Genomic DNA, 20,902 nt, shown 5'->3' on the forward strand with positions numbered 1-20,902 from the left:
CCAATGTCCTCATAATGGCACAAACTGAAATGCAGGGAAAATAATAAAACCCCCTTTTTTTCCCAGTGTGAGGAAGATGGAACCCTCCAGCAGTTTGCCCAGAGGTTGGTGACTTTCTGTGCTTGGATTTGACAGGACTCAGGCCAGGGCTGTGTCCCCCCACCAATCCCTGTGTGAATTGGCTCAGTGCTAAGTACTTTTTTATCTCATATTGCAGGCCACAGGTACATGCTACACTGTTTTCTAAATAACAATTTTATGTTCTGCTGAGCTGCAAAGCTGCACATTTATTCCCTTGTGGGAGCTGCTCAAACAGATGCTTTAACAAAAGCAGAGAATCTGCTCAGTAAATCATCAGCAGGTTCTGTTGTCTGCAGGATGTATTTGAACACCAAAGGAGTCATCAGTTCTTTGTAATGATTAGAGGACTGTAATATTAAAAAAATATGTTGTCTCCATCTCCCCTGGGTGACATTACTAGGGGCATGTTTCATAGCAGAAATTGTGTTCTTAGGTGTTTTGTGTCAGTTGTCTTAGAGTCACCAAGTTAAATTGTAGTAAAAAAATTACTATTTCTACCTCTTTCTCATTTTATAAAATGCTTGCATTCTCTTGGAAGGTAGAGTTATGAGAAATGTGATGGAAAGAGACTGATAGGCAAATTTCTGTGCCAGCCAATCAGCAACTCAAAAAAGAATGTCATCTTGGGAATACTCCTCTCGGATTTATTTAGTACTAAACAGTGTTTAAAGCCAAGTATCTGCTTTTGGTCTTGCAGACAATCAAGGAAAGAATTGAAGAATTTTGGTTTGGTTTATATTTGGCAGTTTTCTCATCTCTGTTTCAGTTGCACCTGTCAGTGTGTCATTGAGAACATTTAAATGTGTATATTAGAGGTATTATGAGAGGTAAAAAGAACATTAACTTCTCTACAATACCATTGCAAGTATTAAAATGTTGCTGCCAAGTAGAAATGAAATAAATCATTTAGGAAAGTTACTGTGTGGCACCTGTGGATGTTGTATTTCTGGGTTAATTCTCAAGAAATTGACAATTGGCCCTTTCAAAGTTAGTTTTGAGATACTTTAGAGGGATAAAAAGATTTGGTCAGACTCAAAGTTAACTACAGATTAGTGCAACAATTATATTTCATTCAATAAGTTCATCCCCACAAGGGATAGGTTATATACAGCAGATGTGGGCACAGTTTTAATGTAAAGAATGAACCTTTTCACAGAAACATGAATATTAGTTAAAATAAGATTTTTGAATACACACACGTGAATATATTTGCATATGAAGATAGAGGTGTGACTGTTGTGCTGTTATTGCACCTTCAGGTAAACAATAAGATGAAAAGCAAACAAGCAATCCTTGAAATGCTGTAAAAACAATCTTGAAGCAAAGTAAGGCAGTTTTAAATACAATTTTGAATCGCTTGACTTCTCAAAAACTGAGTTGGTGATGGCACGACCCTTGTTAAAGCTATCAGGGTGCGTATCTGTGGAATGAGAGGCAGCACTTGGCTGCAGCATCCTCCAGGGCTGTGGCTGGGGTGGTGCTGGGCTGCAGCCCGGGGGGCAGCCTGTGCTGCCAGCTGGGCACTGCATGGCCCCAGTGCCTCCTCAGCACGCCCCAGCTCTGCTGGGTGACAGCACCGAGCTCTCTGATAGAATACAGGAGGCACTCTGGAATAAAATTTACATGAGCAAACTGGAAATAGCATTTGCTTAAATATGGGGCTTTTAATTACTAAAGCACCTTCTGATGCCTGAAACATGCTAATGAAACTAATTTATTGCTATGTTAATTGATTGATCTAATGTAGAGACATTACACAATATTTATCTTTCAGTTGAACTGTGTTGCCAAGCACTGATGATTGTTGAAGTAAAAATATCTTAGATATCTAAAGTTTGATTATCATGTTCAGATAATGCAGGAAGTTTCAGTGCAAAAATGTGATATTCTTTTGTGGAATTTTTGTTGATGGTAGAATTAAAATACTTGAATTTGAGTGGATTGTTTTTAACAAACATAGAGTTGTCTCACTGTTATTCTTGGGTTCTGCATTCCTCACTTTGTAACTGACAGTTTTGGTTTTAGTCTTTCATAACCTATGATGCTTGACATCAGACTTAAAAAAAGCATCATGCATGTTTTGATCTAAGTGAAATGTGAAGAAGTAGGGCAAAAATTGTTTGGTCAAAGTATATGAAAATTCAAGCTTTCATGTCTTTCCCTTCTGCAAAAATTGCCTGTTGTGTTCTATGTTTTTGCACATGCTGAAGGTGTGTATTGCATGGCATTCTTCAAATGTCTTCAATTTTTCCTTTCCCTGCTCTGAGTAGTTGAAAGGAAAAAGAGGAGAGAAAAAAATACATCAGGAGGAATAGAAAGAGTGATAAAGTGGGCAAGAAAATGCAGGAAGAAAGAGAAATGGGATGCTTGATGTTAAAAACAAGAGGGGCTGAATATAGTAGGGACCTATGGATAAACACTGGTACTTTAGGCTTACTAGAAGCATTTGGCTTTATACAGCTGGTTTTATCTAAACATATGAGGAGGATATGATTGTAGGCTTTCTTTTTACAATGGATCTACCTGGGCTTTGACAGGCGATTTTTGAAATAAGTAAAGCTTTGTATAGGACATGAACAACTGACACACATTCTATTGATTATTCAAGTCTGTCAGGGAGCATTTACTGCAATGCTGCTGCTGCTTTGCACAGGGTAAAGAGCTGTCCTGCACCCTCTGATTTTGTTCTTGCCAGTGGTTTGTCTTTTTAAATGGTTGAACAGGTTCTAGCACCTCTGACCTGAGCTGGGGAAGGGTAGTTATCATGGCAATAACATTAATAGCAGTCACAGTCTTCAGAGAGTTGCTGCAGATGGAAAGAGATTCCAAATATCCATCAGCACTTAAAATATTTGCCGACTTCAACTTGGTTCTTCTTCTAGTAGTTTTACAGAAGTTAGCAGTCAAGCAACTGCTCACTGGAATTTAAATGACATTTTTTTGATCAGGAAGAATATTTTGCATATTCCCTAATGATTTGCATGAGGCATGTAGAATGACCAACAAGGTATGCCTTTTGTATCAAAATATTGTAATCCTTTACATGTCAGATAAAAATTAAAAAAAGTCAACATTTGGAATATATTAATATATATTTTGGTATATTTAAAACTATTTTTGTAGTTGCTGATTTTCTTCTCAATTGTTAAAGTAAAAAGGACTAGAAAACCTGTTTGGTTTTCTTAGTTCTTTATTTCTCTCAGCTGCATTTCTATAGGTTGTTTCTTTTCCAGCAGGTGGTCTTATTAAATTTGCCAGCAGTGCCCAATGCAAGTAAATTTTATTCAGGTGAGAGAATCTGTTTATGTCTCTAGAAGTTTTCTTCTTTTTGCCCCCAATTTCTTGCTTTCAGTTGCATTTTCTCAGTCTTGGAGTTTTAAGGCAGCACTGAATCAGAAGTGTTTGAGTATTCAGAAGTACAATTGAAAGAACTTAGTCCTGCAGGGATGGGTAATAGTGAAAGTATTACAGAAACACATCCCTCTAAGCTCACCCTAATGGACACCTCAGTCTTGCAGTGTTCCAGGACTGAGACACCTCAAGGAAGAGATGTTTGTCATTTTTGTCTTGGTGTGATGCTCAGTTGGGGTGCTATTCAGCAACTCCATAATGCTGAAGGGGTTTATGTAGTTTATTTATTTTCCCACTATTGAGCCTTACCATTAAAAAAAAAAGAACTAACTTCACTTTGAAATAGTGTGACTTAGACCAATTACCATCTCAATAAAGACAGTGAAACTTGCTTTGCTGAGTTAATTGCTATGAATTGTTCAACTGGCTTCACAAATAGGTGTTTATGAGCATATTTCCATCAATTAGATTTTTATCATGCTTTTTTATATTCAGAATGACCTTTACCGTAGTTATGAGAAGAATAATTTAGTGCATACTGTACAGGGATTGAATAGTCTCCAGTCACCATTGGACACATTTGAGGACTTGTGATCTTTACAGTTTCCTTGGAACAAACTTGTGTTTAATGCTGCCTGAGAAAATAATAATTATGTTTAAAATTACTGAAACAAATAATAGAGGGGCTATGCTATGATATTTCTTTTGCATGTGTAGAAATGTACAGGAAATGTTCTCCATTGCATTGGTTGAACAAATGTGACAAAAATAGAAAGCAAGTAGATTGACAGCAACAGTTCTAAAGCACTTTGTGTGTTGCTAACTGGTGTATGTTGGTTTTGTTTATAATCACACAATTTATAAAGCTCTGGAACAAACATAGTATGTTGAAAACAGCTATGGTCAATGCAAGAACAAACTTCAGTGCTTTATAAAAGGAGCTTTTAACTGTGCTGTGCATTTTGTGATGTTTAATTCCATCTGTCTTTTGCAAGGAACTGGCTGGATCAGGATGTTTTTGAATGTTTTTCATTTTTTTTTTTCATTGAGCCCATGAATTCTGTTATCATTTTCTAACCCTTTTTCTCCGAGCTAACAACAGGCTTTGTAATGGAAGAGCATTCCCAGGGATGAGTTGTGATTCTCAGCAGTACATCCTTCTTCCTTGCTCCTTTGCTGCTTGCCAACAAACTCAGCAAGTCCTTAGCAAAAGACAGGATTTCTAAACACTGGGGTTTGTGTCTCTAATACACTGAACTTGTGGCAGTGCAAGAAGCTATCAAGATTTTTCTGATAAAAGAACACAGAGCCAGTTAAGTTTTGTGTCATTACAGCAGTGATCCTGTTTCCTTGGTTACAAGTCACATGCACTCCCTTGTTAAAAAGTGAGTTCTTTATACATTCAGGCATTTCTGTACTGAGCAGGTGTTTCTGAAATTGGTAGCAAAAATGGGCTCTGGAGCCAGGAAAGAAGGTTTCGCTTTGGAGGTTGGGCACGCCATTCCTGTCAGCATATTTACTGCACACTCATGTCTGACAGGGAGTTGCCAAGGTGAATCAGAAACTGTTTCTAATTAAAGAGAAAAATCCTGCTTCTATTTTGTCCATACCTAACTCATAAACAATGGATCCAATATTTTTAAGACTCTTATACCATTTTTGGATCTGGAACAAATTTTTGCATCTGGGCTATGAAAAGTAGAATGCTGGAAATGCTAATACAGTTAAGTGTGCAGGACTTCAAAGTCCTGTCCTCCTTCGTGATAGCATGCAAGCACTTTACTGGGGATAAGGTATGGAACAATCAGTTTACTTTTTTGCTTTCAGCCATGTTGACAGCCATCTTTAGACCTTTTCTTTGTAGTGTGATGTGGTTGTCCTAAGTGAGTAAAAGAATAAAGATGTTCTTGTCAGATGAGCCATATGACAGCTGTACCTGACACTCAAATATAGAATTGCTGCACCTTTCTTGTAAGCAATTTGGTTTCTACCAATATTCTCACTTTATTCCCTTCCAATTATCAACACTGGTTAATATATTTAATTAATGACATACAGGAATAGAATCTAACCCAAGAAGATGTCATTTTCATAACGTGTTAAAGGGCACAACACAGTGTCAAGATGTTAGTCTAAACTAATTTAATAGCAGTGCATAAAACAGGAAAAGCCGAGATTGCAACAGTGCAGTTGTTCACCAGAGTCATTCTTTTAACTGGAGTGACTTGATCATTAGGAACTTCCAAATGAGGTTTTCAGCCTGGAGGAGCCTACTGAAAATACTGGAATTTTCCACAAAATATATTTGGGAAGTTAGAGCAATAGAATAAAAATTTGTCAAATACTGAGTAGGATTTGCTCAGGATTTACTGAGCTTGGGCAGTGTCACACTGTGATTGAGGTCTGGGTGCCTGAAAACCTGAGTGAGTCAAGAGGGACTTGAGGCCTTTTTGTAATAAAGGAAATGTGAAACAAGGGCAAACTGAAACACGAACAGGTGAATTGATTTGAAAGAGATAACATGATGTTGTTAATGCAGGAGGGTACTGGTTTCCATGAGGGGCTGTGGGAATGATGATTTCTGGACAACAGAGGTTTGACTCACCAACATAGAATCAACTTAGCTCAGGAGTTTGTTGAGAGAATAATTGGGCATGAACAGGAGCAAACAATAGCTGGGTTTTAGTGGGTAACAGTGTTGTGTCTGCAAGTGTGAATTATTAGAGAAAGAAAACTGGAGAAAGTAAGGAATAAAAGAATAAATGAGTTGAATAAGAGTAGAGGAGTGCTGTAAAATGTAATAGGAGCAAGAGACTGAATGAGACAGTTTGGATTGATTGAAGAGAATGTACGTTAAAATGAGGTGAAAAAGGGAAAATGGTGGAAAAAAATGTAAAAAAGAGAGCACTTACACAGGATTTATTTTACTTTACTGCATTTTATGCACACATAGAAGAAGCCATTTCATTAGAAGGGTACTGGGATTTTCTTTCATTTTTTTGAAATAGCAATGGTAGCTGAACTAGCAATCAAAGGTGTACACCATAGGCACAGAAATTTAAACACTGTGGTAGGCAGATATTTTGTCTTCTGAAAACAAGCCTTAAAAATATACATGGGTGATTCTGGTATTTTAGAAGATTCTTACTGTGTATAAAGATGCAGCTCCATGTAGGATCTTGGGGTGAGAAGGTCTGGTGCAGTGAGCATTCTGCAGTCAGTGTTATTCCAGCTACAGAGCAATGTAAGTGCCTGGCAGGAGGAGATCCCTCTGCTTTGGTTATCTGGCCAGCTTGGTGGGCATTCAGTAGACCTGTTTTCTGTGTGCTGGGACAAAACTGCCTCTCATCCTTTAATCCCCAGCTCTGTAAGCTTCCATTATCTCAATTTCATACCCTGAATATATTTTTGTGAAGTGCTTTTAGCATAATTCAGGATGATTTTTTTTTAAGTAGTGGAAACTTGGAAAATGCACAAGCAATCATCTTCTATCTTCAACTTTATTGTCTGCATATATTAAAATCAATTTTTGCTCATGTAAACATTTAGTAGATTCTAAGGTAATTTATATGTTGATCCTCTCCATTCCAGCAGTGTATGTACTCTACTCATCCTGAAACTCTGGAATCTGGATTTCCTCAGTAGGAAACAATTTCTTTGTGCAGTTCTAAAACTCTGCTACAACTGTTCATTGGTATCAGGATAGTGTTAGCAGATATATGAAATTATGAAATGTGCATGTGTGGAGCATACACAAATACTCACAAAATCAAATCCAGATGGCAATTTTAATAACACTTACAATGCAGATATTTGTGATATCACCTGTAGTTCACTGTGCTCATTCTCCAGGCCTAAGGGATGAACTCTGTGGAAGGATATGGGAAGGAGATGCAGGTGCCCTGGAGAGCCAACCCCAAGGGGACAGGGACCCTCCTGGGCAGGGCTGTTCTGGCTCGGAGCACGTTGGCACCTTGGGCTCGTTGTGCTTTTGCCTTTTAGCTCTGGCTGCTGCTCAGTCTGTGCCAGAGCAGCTCAGCCAGGCCTGCCCAGAGCCCCAGTCTGCCTGGCAGCCCCACTTCCCAGTTTGTCTCCCTGGGGGCTGGATGGGTGCTCTGTTCTGCAGCTCTGTGCTGGGTTAAAGAGCTCTCTGTGCTGTGTTAGTCTCCAAAATCAAAGCCATGGTGTTGTACCTAAATCTTGGGTAAAGCAATGTTTTAGTTCTCATGTGAAATAATGAATCAAGAATTGCAAAGCATAACCATGAAAAGAGTTAGATACAAACCAATGTCTGTAAACCTGCTCTCCATTACCCTCCTAGTCTGCACTGATTACTGACTACTGTAGAACATTGAGATTGAAATTTTCATGTTTGAGAGAGTTTGGCATTTCTACAAGATCGATAAAAATTTTTCAAGTGAGCATGTAGAACATATTTCTACTTGAATAGCTAAGATATATAACAGGGCATCTTGTTTCTTTGTCCCTTCAAATAATTGTAATTATTAAAGACTCAGATTCTGTTTTGTTTGACAAGTATACATAATTTGTAAAGGAAACTAGCTAGTAAAAGTAAGCTTTTACTATCTTTGCAATTGTCTAGTTATTTCCTTTTACTATGTAAACCAGTTCCTGGCATGATTGTCTGAGTAGAATTCTTTCTAAAAAATTGCTTCAATGATACACCTAATTTAATGAAAAAAGAGTTTTATTTTCTATGTGTTATCCTTCTTTTTCTAGTAAATGGGACTAGGCATGTCTGGACAGTTTATTACCTAGTTATCCTCTCTGTCTGTAACAATTTGCTCCATTATTCTGCTGGAATTGACTTTTTCAGAGGAGGAGAGCACAGAGGAGTTTGCAACTCGATCAATCAATAGCTGAGAATGTGCTAAAATGCTGGGAGTGTGAGCAAGTGCAGATGCCTCTTGTGTTCTTGCTGCCCTTGCTGTATGACATTGTCTACCTTCCAGCATGTGGGACCTTGAACTACCAAAGCTGTGTCTTTTTGTCCCTTTTCAATCAAAGCCCTCAAAATTATTACAGTGTTTTAAAATGGGAACAGAATTTGCATTATAAAAAGCCCACATATAGAATTATGTTGCATCCTAATGCTTATTTTGATGTAGCATCCAGGTCATCAAAGAGCACCAGACTGGCCAAAAAAAAAAAAAAAAAAAAAAAAAAAAAAAATCCAAGTGAGTATTTTAATTTGGTGTGAAGATAATTTTCTTCTCAGTATAATTTTTTAAGCTGCTGAGCAGCTTAAATTGCCTCTGTAGTGACTGCATAATGGGACATGTGGATGGTAGGAGCCATTTACTGCATAGCTGTTCAGGACTGGCTCAGGTGCCTCACTGTGTCACATGCATACCCCCAGACACCTCTGATGCAGCTGTATAATGTTCTTTTCACAATATTTGCCCTTCTTGAGCCAGTTGTCTGGCCTTATCCAACTCTACATGAGTTCCCTGTAATGAATTTGTGATTTTTAAAGCTTACTTTTTGGCCTACTAAATCCTGCAAAACAGTTTGTAATATTTATTCTACAGCTGCACTTAAACTAGCTGATCTATAATTGCTTGTTAAGTTTCTCTTTCTGGAGCTTATTTTAAGAAAATTGCCAGCTTTAGATATTCACAGTCAAATCTCGGCATATGAAGATTGCATAACAGCCAGTTCAGGAGATGTATTTTGGAGAACTTACAGGTAGGGGAAGGGAACCATCTGCAGGTCCCTGACAGAAAACAAGTTTCCAGCAGAAAGTGTTTTGAACACTGTTGATGTGAACATGTTGTTTTGTAAGAAGCCATCTGGTCAGCCAGAGCAATCTGTGTGCGAGTGCAGATGGATCTGGGAGCTGGGATCCAGAGCCCTGAGCTGCCTCTCCTGCTCCTCAGCACAAGGCCCTGGGGACTGCCCCGGGAGGATGTGCTGACCCACTGCACCCAGTGAGCCTGGAGCCCACAGCTGAGCTCTGCGTGGGAATGGCACAGTGCTGGGAGGAGGAGAAGTTCCTCGACTTCCATGCTCCATCCAGCTGAAAGCAGGGTGCTGGTAGGTGTGATGGCAGGAGGGCTCAGGGCAGATGGGATGGTGAGCTTCCCTTATCAATAAGTTCTCATAGCCCACTACTCTTCTAGTGCTGCTTTGTGAAATTAGAATTTGAAATATACAGCGGAAGAGGGAATTATTTAAGTATATGTTCACAGAATGAACAGGAACTGGAAGAAACCAAACAAAATAATACTGTATTTATCATATATATAGTATTTATAATGTATTTAGAAGTTGCATAGCATGCAACTGTGGCACTTCAAGATGTTTTTGAAGCCATACTATTCTCACAAAGAGTGAGGTTATTTCTACTCCTGATTTTCTCTGATGTGTTGAAAGGAACTTAGGGGCTTCTTATTCACTTTAACAGTCTGCATGGCAAAATATATTACTTAAACTATGCTAGTGTGGCCTGGGGGATGTGACCTGCACAAAACCCAGTCTGGAGATTTGTGAGTTTAATTCCCTACTTAGTAAAATCTTACATGGAGTCATGAAACTGATAGACACAGTTTATAACAGATGACTCTGGTACAAATCAGTTGTGGTAATTCAGAGTGTGTATTAAAGAGACAAACTTTACTTTGACATTTTCAGCTTGAATTCTATTAACAGGGGATGCTTGATAGAGCACAAACCATCAAAAAATCACTTTTCCTGTGCGAGTTTCTAAAATGTGGGAGAATAGAAGAACTCCCAGAGCAGCACATGTGCGTTGGATGTACAAAGGCAGCTCCTCCAGGGAGAACAGGATTTAGGGGGTTTGTTGTTTGGGAAGCAGGGTCTGAGTTCTGTGACCTACCAGGTTGGCTCTGTCTCCTCCTGTTCAGGGCACAGAGCACTGTTCTCTCTTCAGTTCCCAAACACCCTTTGTTGGGCCACCAAACTGCCTTTCTGCTACTCTGTGAAATGGAAAATGGCATTTCCAAGGTTTCTGGTGCAGAAAAACAATGAATGGCCCCTGTAAGTCCCTTCCTGGTGACCATCCCAGGGGACACTGCTGGTGTTTGCACCCTGCACATCAGACCTTGGTGCACGAGGGGCTGCTTTCCATTCAGCCAAGGGCTTTTGTCATATTGGGTGGTTCTCTGTGACATCTGCAAACACTTTTGGCACAGGATGGCATTTGCAAACAGTTTTGGCATGGTGGATTTCTGTAATGCATTGTCAGAGATATTGCCAGCTGAGCTCTCAGACATGAGTTTATGATGTTTGCTCCAGATCCCCTGAAATGTCAATATATCAGAGCAATTGCCCTTGAGAAATCTGTTATACAGTGGAAAAAAGGGGAATAATTATTCAAAATACACTGTTCTTTAAATCAGAATAAGTGTGTGCAAATGTATTCCCATATGTAAATTTTACATAATTGCTTGAATGGCAGAATTAGTAGAATGATTTTTTAAAAAATAATTTGCTAATGAAACAACATGACTTTTTTTCCACTTCATGTAACTGTTAGATTTGGAGTATTGAAAAAAAATTATTCTGTAATGCTTATTTCATTGGGAATAAAACCAAAGATTAAGTTTAATTACTTTTCCACGGTGGAAGAGATTTTGAGGAATGAAAGAGACTATGCTGAGGATGGGAAATAAACTTTATTCCTTTCTCTTAGCATATGAAGCAGTAAGGAATACTCATGAAACTGTGGTTTAGAGCAATCTGTTTATACATCTTATATTGCAGTCTTCCAGTGCTTATTCATGCTCCTTTCTGTGCAGCACTGGCAGTAATGGATAAATGGATGCATGCATTCAAATATGTAAAACAAATAATCTGCATAAGGGAGGTATCTTTGTACTTGTGCATGTACTTGGCTTTAATCCAGACCATAACAAGCTTGTTTATGCCCAACTGCACAGTTTTTCAAAAGGAGGTGGGTTATTTCTTTTCCTTATTTGAACTTGTATTGAAAAATATTGCAGCAGCCATCAGTTTTTCCAGTGAAAACAGCAGGAATTAGCTACAGACCATCACCAAAATTCAAAACATTTTACAAAAGCTTTGTTCCTTGGTTTTGCTTATCTGCCAGCTGTAAACATAATCCATTCAATTCTGTTGTGTTACAGATCCTATTTTTGTGGTATATTTTAATATGTTTGGTACTTGTGTGGTGAGCAGAATCCATGAACAGTTAGCTGAAATATCCTAGAATAACTTGATGTAATTAGAGGTACTTGTCTATTAATAACAAAAAATTCATAGTATACAGCCTTCCTTCCCTGCCATAGCCCTTCATATCATTAACCAATGGGTATAGAAAGTGATTTTGGCTTTTTGGTTTTTTTTTTTTACTTTAGACTGCTTCAGAGGTCTCCAAATACATCCTCTGTAGATACAAATGAGGCCAAATGTCAGTTCAGAAATGCCAAATGACCTGAACTCTTTGAGGTCTGTGCAGAAATAGCAGTGGCAGCATCCTGAGGCAGTCTGGTGTGTGTGCAGAGCAGGGATGGCTCAGAAATGCATGCTCCCTGTTCCAGCCCTGTCCTGCAGGGCCCAGGCACAGCACCCAGCGAGGACTTTGCCAGTTCCCAGCCTCAGTCCAACGTCAGGCTCTGCTGCTCTGGGAGGATGCAGCCACAGCTGGAAGGAGCTGCACATTTCCTAATGCAGATCTGCTTCATTGCTAAACAGGCTTCATCAGTTCACTCTTGCTCAAATAACCCAATCTTAATCAGACATTCCAGGAAGGATTTTTACTGGGATTGCTGGGGTCACCATCTCCAAGAGCAGGACAAAGTCTTTTTTTTTTTAAAATCTTCATATATTAATTACATGGTGCTCCACAGTTTGATTATGAATAGAAGTACGAAGGTTTATTTTTAGTTTAAAATTGTTAGAAGTGTAACACAATTACACATGATAGTTTAGTAAAACTCATGTGTTAAAAAGAGACCTAATCTTTGGGTCTGAAAGTTAGAAATGTGGGCCTTGCAAACAGCAGAGTCCATTTCTTAGTATTCTGTGTCTATCTGACTTCTGAAATCTAGTTTCTCAAATTTTATTCTTATCCTTAAGAACTCATAAATTAATTCTTTATAAGATATTTAATTTATTAATTTTTATACAGTAAATCATAAACATACATTGAACAGCTCTAAATGTCTGACTCTGTTAGAAATCTTTCAGTAGAAGACTCCTGCATGATAAAAGATAAATCCTAAAGCATCAGCTATTGAGAATAGTCAGGTATGACCAAAGGGAAAGAAAATGGCATTGGTTTGCAGACTGAATATTTTATCATATTTTTACCGTTAGTTGCTACAGCTGAGTCAAAATGCATCTAAATCCTGAAGACTTCAAGAAAATCCAGTGCCCAGCATTGCTGAGCACAGGGCAGGGATAAGATGAAAAAGGTTCCTGCCTGCCTGTGGAGCTGCCACTGCACTCAGGTTCCTGTGCCACCTGGGCAGGGCACAAGCAGCTCTGTGCAGCAGCACTGCAGGGAGCTGCAGGCACACACCTCCCTCCCCTCCTGGCTGCTGGGGCTGCTCTCCTGCTGGCACAGCAGAGCTACCCCGACAGAGGTGAAATTCTGCACCAGCTCACAGCCTGGTTCTGGGCATGTGCACCTGTCATACCCACCAGTGACACAGGTGCTTCACTGGGCTTCTAAACCAGGGAAAGGGAGTCACTGCTTAGCTCAAAATTTACTGGGAGCCAGAAGATGTCCTCTGTCAAAGCCGACTGTTCTTCCTAACAGCAAAATCTTCATCTGGCCAAAGCCACAAAACTCAAAGAAACAAGATGAGGATTTCACAGGTAAATAAGGAAAGTGCCTGTCTTGGCATCCTGTGGTCCTTTGATAGCTTCCTTCTGGGACAAAACCCAGCTGGCCTCCAGAAGCAGATTCTCTGGGCAGCAGCAGCCATTTCCAGGCTTCTCCAGGAGCTGGAATGAGGAGCTTCAGCAGCTCCCAGCTGCCAGGAATGTCACTCCAGCCCTGCAGCTACACTGCAGTGGCTGCCAGCAGTGGGACAGCCACGGCTGCTCACTGGTGTCCTAAATTGATTCCTCGCTAATATTCTGGCAAATATTATTGCAAATCTGATTTATTTTTATTTTGAACTCGTTGGCAAAGTTCTGAGTTATAGAGGGAACAAGATGATACACTTTCTCTTTCTAAAGGCTCTGAATCTAATGATACCTGGAGACCTGACCCCATATTTCAGGAGCTCCTAGCCAGCAATGCACTGTGCATTGAACTCCCACTGGAGTCAGTAGCAAATTTTGCTGCCTGTTAACCTAATTTGGAGTCATAATGAAAAAAAAAAAAGGATGAGCTGCATTTATCACAGACATTTTCATTTTACAGAGAAAATAATTATAATATGTTTAAACAGAAAATGTGATTTTGGTTCCTAATTATTGTGGTTGTCTTTTTGCTGGCCAGCCTGATGCTTGTTTAGTTTCTGTCTAATCCATCAGGATTGTTGCATCCCAAGCTGGCTCCTGTAGTCATTTACTAGGCAATGTCATTCTTCCATGAGCTTCCTTTTCTGTGTTGGATTAAATGTAAACATTAGTCCCTGTCTTCATTACCAAGAACAAAGTCAGCATTTCCCTTGTTATTCTGTTGATGGTACTCATTTATTTACATATTTCCCCATCTTGATTACTTTTGTTTATTTAGAGTGTACAGATCTAATTCCACTCTACCAAGTCTCAACCCTGTGATTATGTTGCCAGGTGCAGATGTACTATTTTCTGTGGGCTTATCCAACTCGGTGGGAATTTCTTTTTTGTCTTAGGAAAACTAAATAATGGACTAAAATGAAGAATAATTTAAATGCTCCCAGGGGTTGAGATTATGGCCTATATTTTTGAGGTTTTTAGGGCATGGATCACTATTAGTATCAAGCTTATGGGTGGAATGCAATAATATGCCCTTAGTATTTAAAAAATAAAACCCAGAAAGAATGATTGCTGTAGTGTTCTTCATGTTACTGTTGTCACCATATTTTCCAGGAAAGTTATGATTATGATTCCTGGAGCAGTTTGTTAATTTTTTTTTTTTTATAGTCATAGCTGTTATTTTTAACATGACATTGATTCAAATCTGGATGTGTCCCTGTGAGTGGTCACATCAGCTCTCTCCTGCCTTTGCACATGTAAATATCATGTGTAATCTTCATGAGAGATGAAGATCCTTCAGAGTAGCAGCTGATACCTCTTAACTTGATGGAGCAATTAAAACTGAAGCACTTCCTTGGAAAATCAAAACAACATGTTTTGATCACAACTTTTCTCTATCGTTCCATTTGCTTCCATGGTAATTTTAAAAGAAGGGGCTTGTCCTTAAAAATACAGGAATGATTGTAATTGTGCAGGTTTTTATGATGGGCAGTTTACTGGCAAAACCCAAGCAAAGGGCTCATGATTCCTTTGGAGACAGTTTAAACTCACTGAAAGCTGCCCCTGCCAGTGCTTTGGGGCAGATATTCCTGCCTGGCTGAATTTGAATCAAAGACGAGTCAGGGAGAGTGGAGGGGACAGAGCCCCTCAGCAGGGACACAGCTGCCTCCACCAGGGCCATGGCCCAGCTCAGAGCTGCAGCACCAGGAGCTGTTTGCTCCATGGAAAAGCAGGAGACTGCTGCTCTTCCCAGCTGCTGGAATTAGGGGGTGTTGAAGGCTGGAAGTCTGATGTGGTAAAGTAAGGCAGGAATATGCACCAAGGTTTTTACTGCCATTAGTCTCAGTACATTAGTGAACTCAGGATCAGGTAAATGATAGGGATGAACAGATAAGAAGAAATATTTTAAGCTTTCATGTTTTTTCCTCTTTGTGATACTGTCAAAATTAAGCAAATTGGAGGAGATGATAAACTTTTTCTTCCCCCCAGTGCTTGACATGGAACATGATTCATTATTTGCATTTTGTGTGCTGTGTAAGCCAGATGTGGAGAGCTCAGGGGTGTTAATACTTAACTCCTTTTACTGGCTTCATGTGTCCTGATGTCTGAGAAGGCATTTGCTGTAAACTTTGTTTTTATGCTCAATGCCTATTTTATTGATTATATGCTGTTTAAATGCTAATTTGGTAATTAAATTTGTCTGCCCTCCATGTCAAAGCTATTGTGTGCAAACAGTTTGTGAGTATGGAGGAGGAAGTGCCAGGCTGGTCGCTGCTGCCTCAGCACATGGAAATTGCTACTTGCCAAGCAAAAGTTTTTGTTTATTTTCATGTATATGATGCATTGTGAATCCTAATGCATGTCCTCAGTTTCCCCAATATTTTCAATAACAATGTATTCTAGCTCTCTGTGCTTTCCTTAAAGATAATTATTTACTAGCAGGAAAACCCAAATCCAGGAACTGACACTGCTCTTCTGAAAGCAAATCTGACCTTTTGTTGTTATATAAACAGCCTTGGATCACATTCTTCTTCTAAACCATGTTCATGAAATCCCCTCTCGCTGAGTGTGGTGGATGTGCTGCTCACACAGAGTCACCCCTGACAGGAGGAGAATGAGTAGAGCTGAATGTTGGTGATGGAAATGGATGGAACGGCCAAACTTCTGCCTTTCAGCTGAGCACAGGAATACAAAAACCAAATATATATAATTATAAATACATGTAAATATGTGTGTAGTGGTCTCTGTCTTCCTAGTTAGCTGGGCAGGGATCATTTGCCAGAGCACAGTATTCATGCATTCCCTTATTCTGTGTGGGGCATCACAAAACATGGAGAGTAACCATTTCCAAATGCAGGGGTCATTGCAGTGGATAGCACAAGTGGAAATTAGAGTATTAAGTAGAAGTATTGCTTAGTTGGAAACTGATGAAAGGTCACCTTTGCAAGGTTCTGAGCCTCTCCTGAGTGGAAGAGTGTATAACACAGATATTATTCAGTTATAGGACTATTAGATACAATAACCATCTTGTTATACCAACTTCAAAATGAAGTTAGTGGGGAAAAATGTTGTATAATCAGCATTATGTACAGTGTCATGGTTTACAGACAAATTCAAATAGCAGTGAAGATGTTGATGAAGAAAGTCTTCATGCTGTTATGGAAACTGCATTGTAGCATGTGAATGTTCAAGTCAGGGTAATTTGAATTGTAACAAATGGAAACATGATTATGTGTCATTATTTCACTGCAGGAAGAGATCAAATACGTCATGAGTGTAGAAGTGTGTATGTGGAAGTAGAAGGAGCTGTACATTAACCAAATGGTTGGACAGATTATTAGAATTAATGCTTTTCATTTCTTGAAATTTCATTTCAGATTTAATCTTGATAGGAAATCATTAATCAGTTTGTAACCTGACAACTTTGCTCTAATAGCATCTCCAGGATTTTCAGTGTTGAAGTGTGCTATAGAGGGATTCTTTCTTTCTATCACTTCTGTTAATAACTGACTCTTTAAACATCCAAATCAGATACTTGTATTAATAAATGAAGATCACAGTTTCTCATTAATAATTATACTTGATTTCTACAAACTTGGAGCAGTGGCAGGAAATATGTCTCCAATTATTTTTACACTTCACCAACTGGAAACTAGGGTTTTACCCAGTTGACTGCAAAGCAGGAGTTAATACAGTATGTGAAGTGATTTGGTGAATTCAGAATCTTTACTAATAATGCCACTAAACAGGTGTCTTACCTGATTTTAATTGGCAGAAGGTGCTGAGATACATTGCATTGTCAAGTCAGAATTAGTTCTCAGTTGTCTAATAAGGACCTCCTGATATGGGTGCAGCTTAACAGGACCTTTCTGAGGAGCTGCCTGCCTGAGCACCACATTAAGTGTTGAGGTTATTACCAGAATTAATTATTATAATGACTAACAAAGAATTAATAGCACAAGAAGCTGGCAAAAGTCACCAAATTCACTTGGCAGTGAATGCCTCTTTTCATGAGGTGTGTTTAACATAACTCAAGTAAAACTAGAATTATTAATGTCTCCAGAGAGGCATTTACGTGTGAGATAGATCTATAGATAGATACACGAAATGCCTGATCCTGAGCTTTGCTACACTCCCAAGATGTGCTTATTCTGTTCTCTGATCTCTGGCTGATACAAAAGTATTTCCAGTTGCAGATATGTTATCCTATTTTTATCAGAAACTTCTCTCTCTAATTTTATCCTGAAGAATAGGCATTGAGATGGGAAATAAATTTCTTCATGTAAATGCTCACAATATCAGCAAAGAGAATACTGCAGTTCCATGTACTGAGTATGTAAAGAAAACCTCACAAAATACAGTTTGCATTTGGATACAGAGAGAGCAATAAATCAAAGGTGTGAATAAACCAGCAGCTGATGAAAAGGACCGGTTATTTTAAGCTATTTTCTATAGATGCACCTCAGGCAGAACTTGACACCGAGACAAAATCAATGAAACTGAATCGTTTGCCAAACAAACGCTGGGCAGATCAATCAGGAATGCTTAAAAGCTAAACAATGACCCGGTGGGAAGGAGGAATTGATTGCCTCAGCAGGTTGCTTTTTTCTTCAGAATGGGCCAAGGTGAGAATGTAGAAAAGAACTTGAGCCTTTAATAGGTGGACGTTCCACTGCTGAACAGGGCAGTGCCTGGCAAGCCTCTCTGCCTGCTAAGGCTTCTGTGGCTCAGAAGGAACAGCATGAAAAGCAGAATGTTTTATTCAAGCCAAACGGGTGTAGCTGGAGCAGGTGTAAGCTTAGATGAATTGCACATTTACCTCAGGGACTTGGGGGAATCGGGCTGGGAGAGTTACTGCAGCATAGCTACTCCCTGGTTTAGATTTAGGTATTTTAAATTTGTATTTTAATCTGAGTAAAACAATTGACTAGAGCTGGATCCTAACTCAGCACCCCCAAACTAACCTAGGGACTAGTTATACTGAGTGTGACAAACGAGGGTTTGCAAATGTAGGTAATGGCTTATTCTTTCTTCTTCATCCTTAAAACTGGGTGGCAAAAAGATTTTTCTCAATTCTATCTTCATGTGCATTTGCCAGAAATACAGACAGAATCATTTTAAGGTCTTTATGTCTCTGCTCAAGAGTTCATGGAATATTTGACCAGTTGAACTGTCAATACATTTAGAAAGTGTCTTGTTTAGTACCAGAGACTGTATAGGTATCATTCGACCTCTATGCCAGAACTAAATGATTAAGTCTAATCACAGGAGGCAGAAGAGAGGGGAGATGACTCTTTTTCTCCTACTTGCTTCCCATGTGTTTTGGGTTGGTCATTTTGGCAAGAGCCAGAGCTGAAGCAGGCAAGTGAGATGGGCAGTTCTCCCATCAGGTTTGGAAGAAGGGAGGATGAAAAGGGGGCTGAAAGACTCTTAAATTTATGACTCTTTTTTAATACTTGAAACTTTTCCCACGTAGAACATCTGTTTCCATGGAAGTTGATCAATTCAATTTCAGTTCCATTTTTTTTTCATGCTGGATGCATGAAGATGTAATTCCTCAGATATACATTGATTTCTGTAAACCTACATTAGATAATGATGTGTCTTAGATTGTCATTATAAAAATTAGCTAAGACATTTAAGATAAATTAATCTCTAATTTAGTTATTATATGTATCATGTTGTGGAGTAGCATCATTTAAATTAGCCGAATTACTTGCCATTTCTGTCCTTTGCTCACAGACATTGGTGTTCATGTAATTACCCTAAATGACCTGATTACCTCAGCCCTGCCAGACTGAAATTAATTAATCTCTCTTCATTTTAGGGGAACTCCTTCTGCCCCTTTTGCCCTTTTCCCTCTGAATAGCTCTGCTCCATTGGGCTGGCACTGATGTCGTTTTGGGGACATGCCAGCAGGAGGAGCTTGTGCATTAAAATGCGCTTTCCATAAAGCAACACAAATTACAGTAATTGCACTCCACTCGTGCTCTCTGGTGCAAGGTAAAGCCCCTTGTACCTGCCAAGGATCCCCGTGTGCCTCAGACAGCCAAAGCTCTGTCAGCAGTGCCCGTCGTGCTGGGGAATTAACCCAGTTTAGATTGAGGAAAGCCCAAGGAGGTGAACATTTAATTTTATTCCATTGTATGTTTGATATTTCAATTATTTTACGTTTACATGTTCTGAAAAATACATATCTTAAAACAATCACAACCCTCTGAAGTCAATGTCACATGCTCTCTTTTACAAGCATTACAGTATCAACACTGCATTGCTCAATTTTATAAATAGTATAAAAATTATGAGTAATAATATTCATGTTACTAAAAGAGATCCATGGTAATGAGCACAGCTGAAATTGGATTCACATGATCAGAATTCTCTACAGCAACTTAGATAGCATTGCTGAGTTTCAGAGGAAGAAATCGTAGGGCCACAGCTGGAAGTCCAATTATCCTTGGCTACCAAGAATTAATAACATAGGCTAAATTAATTTTTAGGCTTTTTACTTTAGTGACAAGGAAAATAAGGAATTAAAGATCTAACTTATTAATCTGGTTATTGAAGAAGAGGAGGATGTATGCCACAGGTATTTTATGCATTTTTTCACACAAAGAACTTCTTAGTTACCTTGGAAGACTAAATACTATAATAAGAACGTGGTGAATCTTGATTCAGGAAAATCCTTTACTATTTTAACTAAAGCTTTTTCAGAATTTTCTGCTTAGAAATTTAGACCAGTTAAATACTCTGCCATTAAAAAACCCCACAAAACTTTATTTTCTGTTGTTTAGCATCTGAACTGAACATGACTTTTCCATTCTGTTTTTTTTTCTCTTCCCTTTGTGGGTGCAGCTGTGTGTGCACTGTAGTTCTGAAGCCAGTGGCAGGGCAGCACAGCTGCCCTTCCTTGCAGAAGTGCTCTGCTGCCTGCAAGTGAATTTTCCAGTCAACCCCAGGACTTGTTAAAGGCTTTTGCTTTGCTGACATCTCTCCCATGTGGGTGCCCCAAATGCCTCAGTGGGGCCTGAGCGTGCCTGTGGCTCTGGCAGGAGGGACTGACCTGTGTGTGAGAAAGGCCACTCTGCAGGAAAAGAAACTGCACAGAGAACTTTGGGGGTTGTTATAAAATATATCTGTGTTTGTTTAATGTGGTCAGAAGTGCAGATGAGCGACTTATCCTTTCTGGACTTGTTAACACATTCTGAAGATAGATATTATAAATTTGGGGTTTTTCACTTAGGAAAATAAGCTTGGCTTTGTGTGCTGTGTAATTGTATTGCTTAGCTGAGTTGCTAAATGCAAAACTTAGTTTTATTTATTTATCTGTGTGTAAGCAGTTTAATTAAAAAACCACGTGGAGTCCTGTAAAAGAATGGCAAAAGTACAATGCTATCCCTTTATACTGTAGTTTTCCGAGGAGTCTATAGCCTGAATATCACCTAGGTAAGCTGGAATTTTCTGTTACTGCTTGTTTTTGAACTTAATGTACTTCCCAGAGTCTTTTGCAAAAGGCTCATTCATGTAAGACTGTAGTCTGTTGTGGGTCAGG

At 39.1% G+C, this 20,902-nt stretch overlaps 1 protein-coding gene across 6 annotated transcripts in view; it reads left to right on the forward strand.

Annotated features, from left to right (window-relative positions):
• SNX29 (sorting nexin 29) overlaps window positions 1–20,902 on the forward strand; it is a 103,041-nt gene that overhangs the window by 75,436 nt on the left and 6,703 nt on the right. The window contains exon 21 of one of the 6 annotated variants that reach the window (XM_085592375.1): window positions 67–20,752. The exons of 4 other annotated variants lie outside the window; for them this stretch is intronic. In XM_085592375.1, the coding sequence (XP_085448501.1) occupies window positions 67–112 (46 nt within the window). In that variant the 3' untranslated portion in view covers window positions 113–20,752. One more of the 6 variants, XM_085592376.1, reaches the window with a different exon arrangement.

Source organism: Lonchura striata, chromosome 14, assembly GCF_050655825.1.
Source record: "Lonchura striata isolate lonStrDom1 chromosome 14, ASM5065582v1, whole genome shotgun sequence".
Taxonomy (NCBI): Eukaryota; Metazoa; Chordata; class Aves; order Passeriformes; family Estrildidae; genus Lonchura; species Lonchura striata.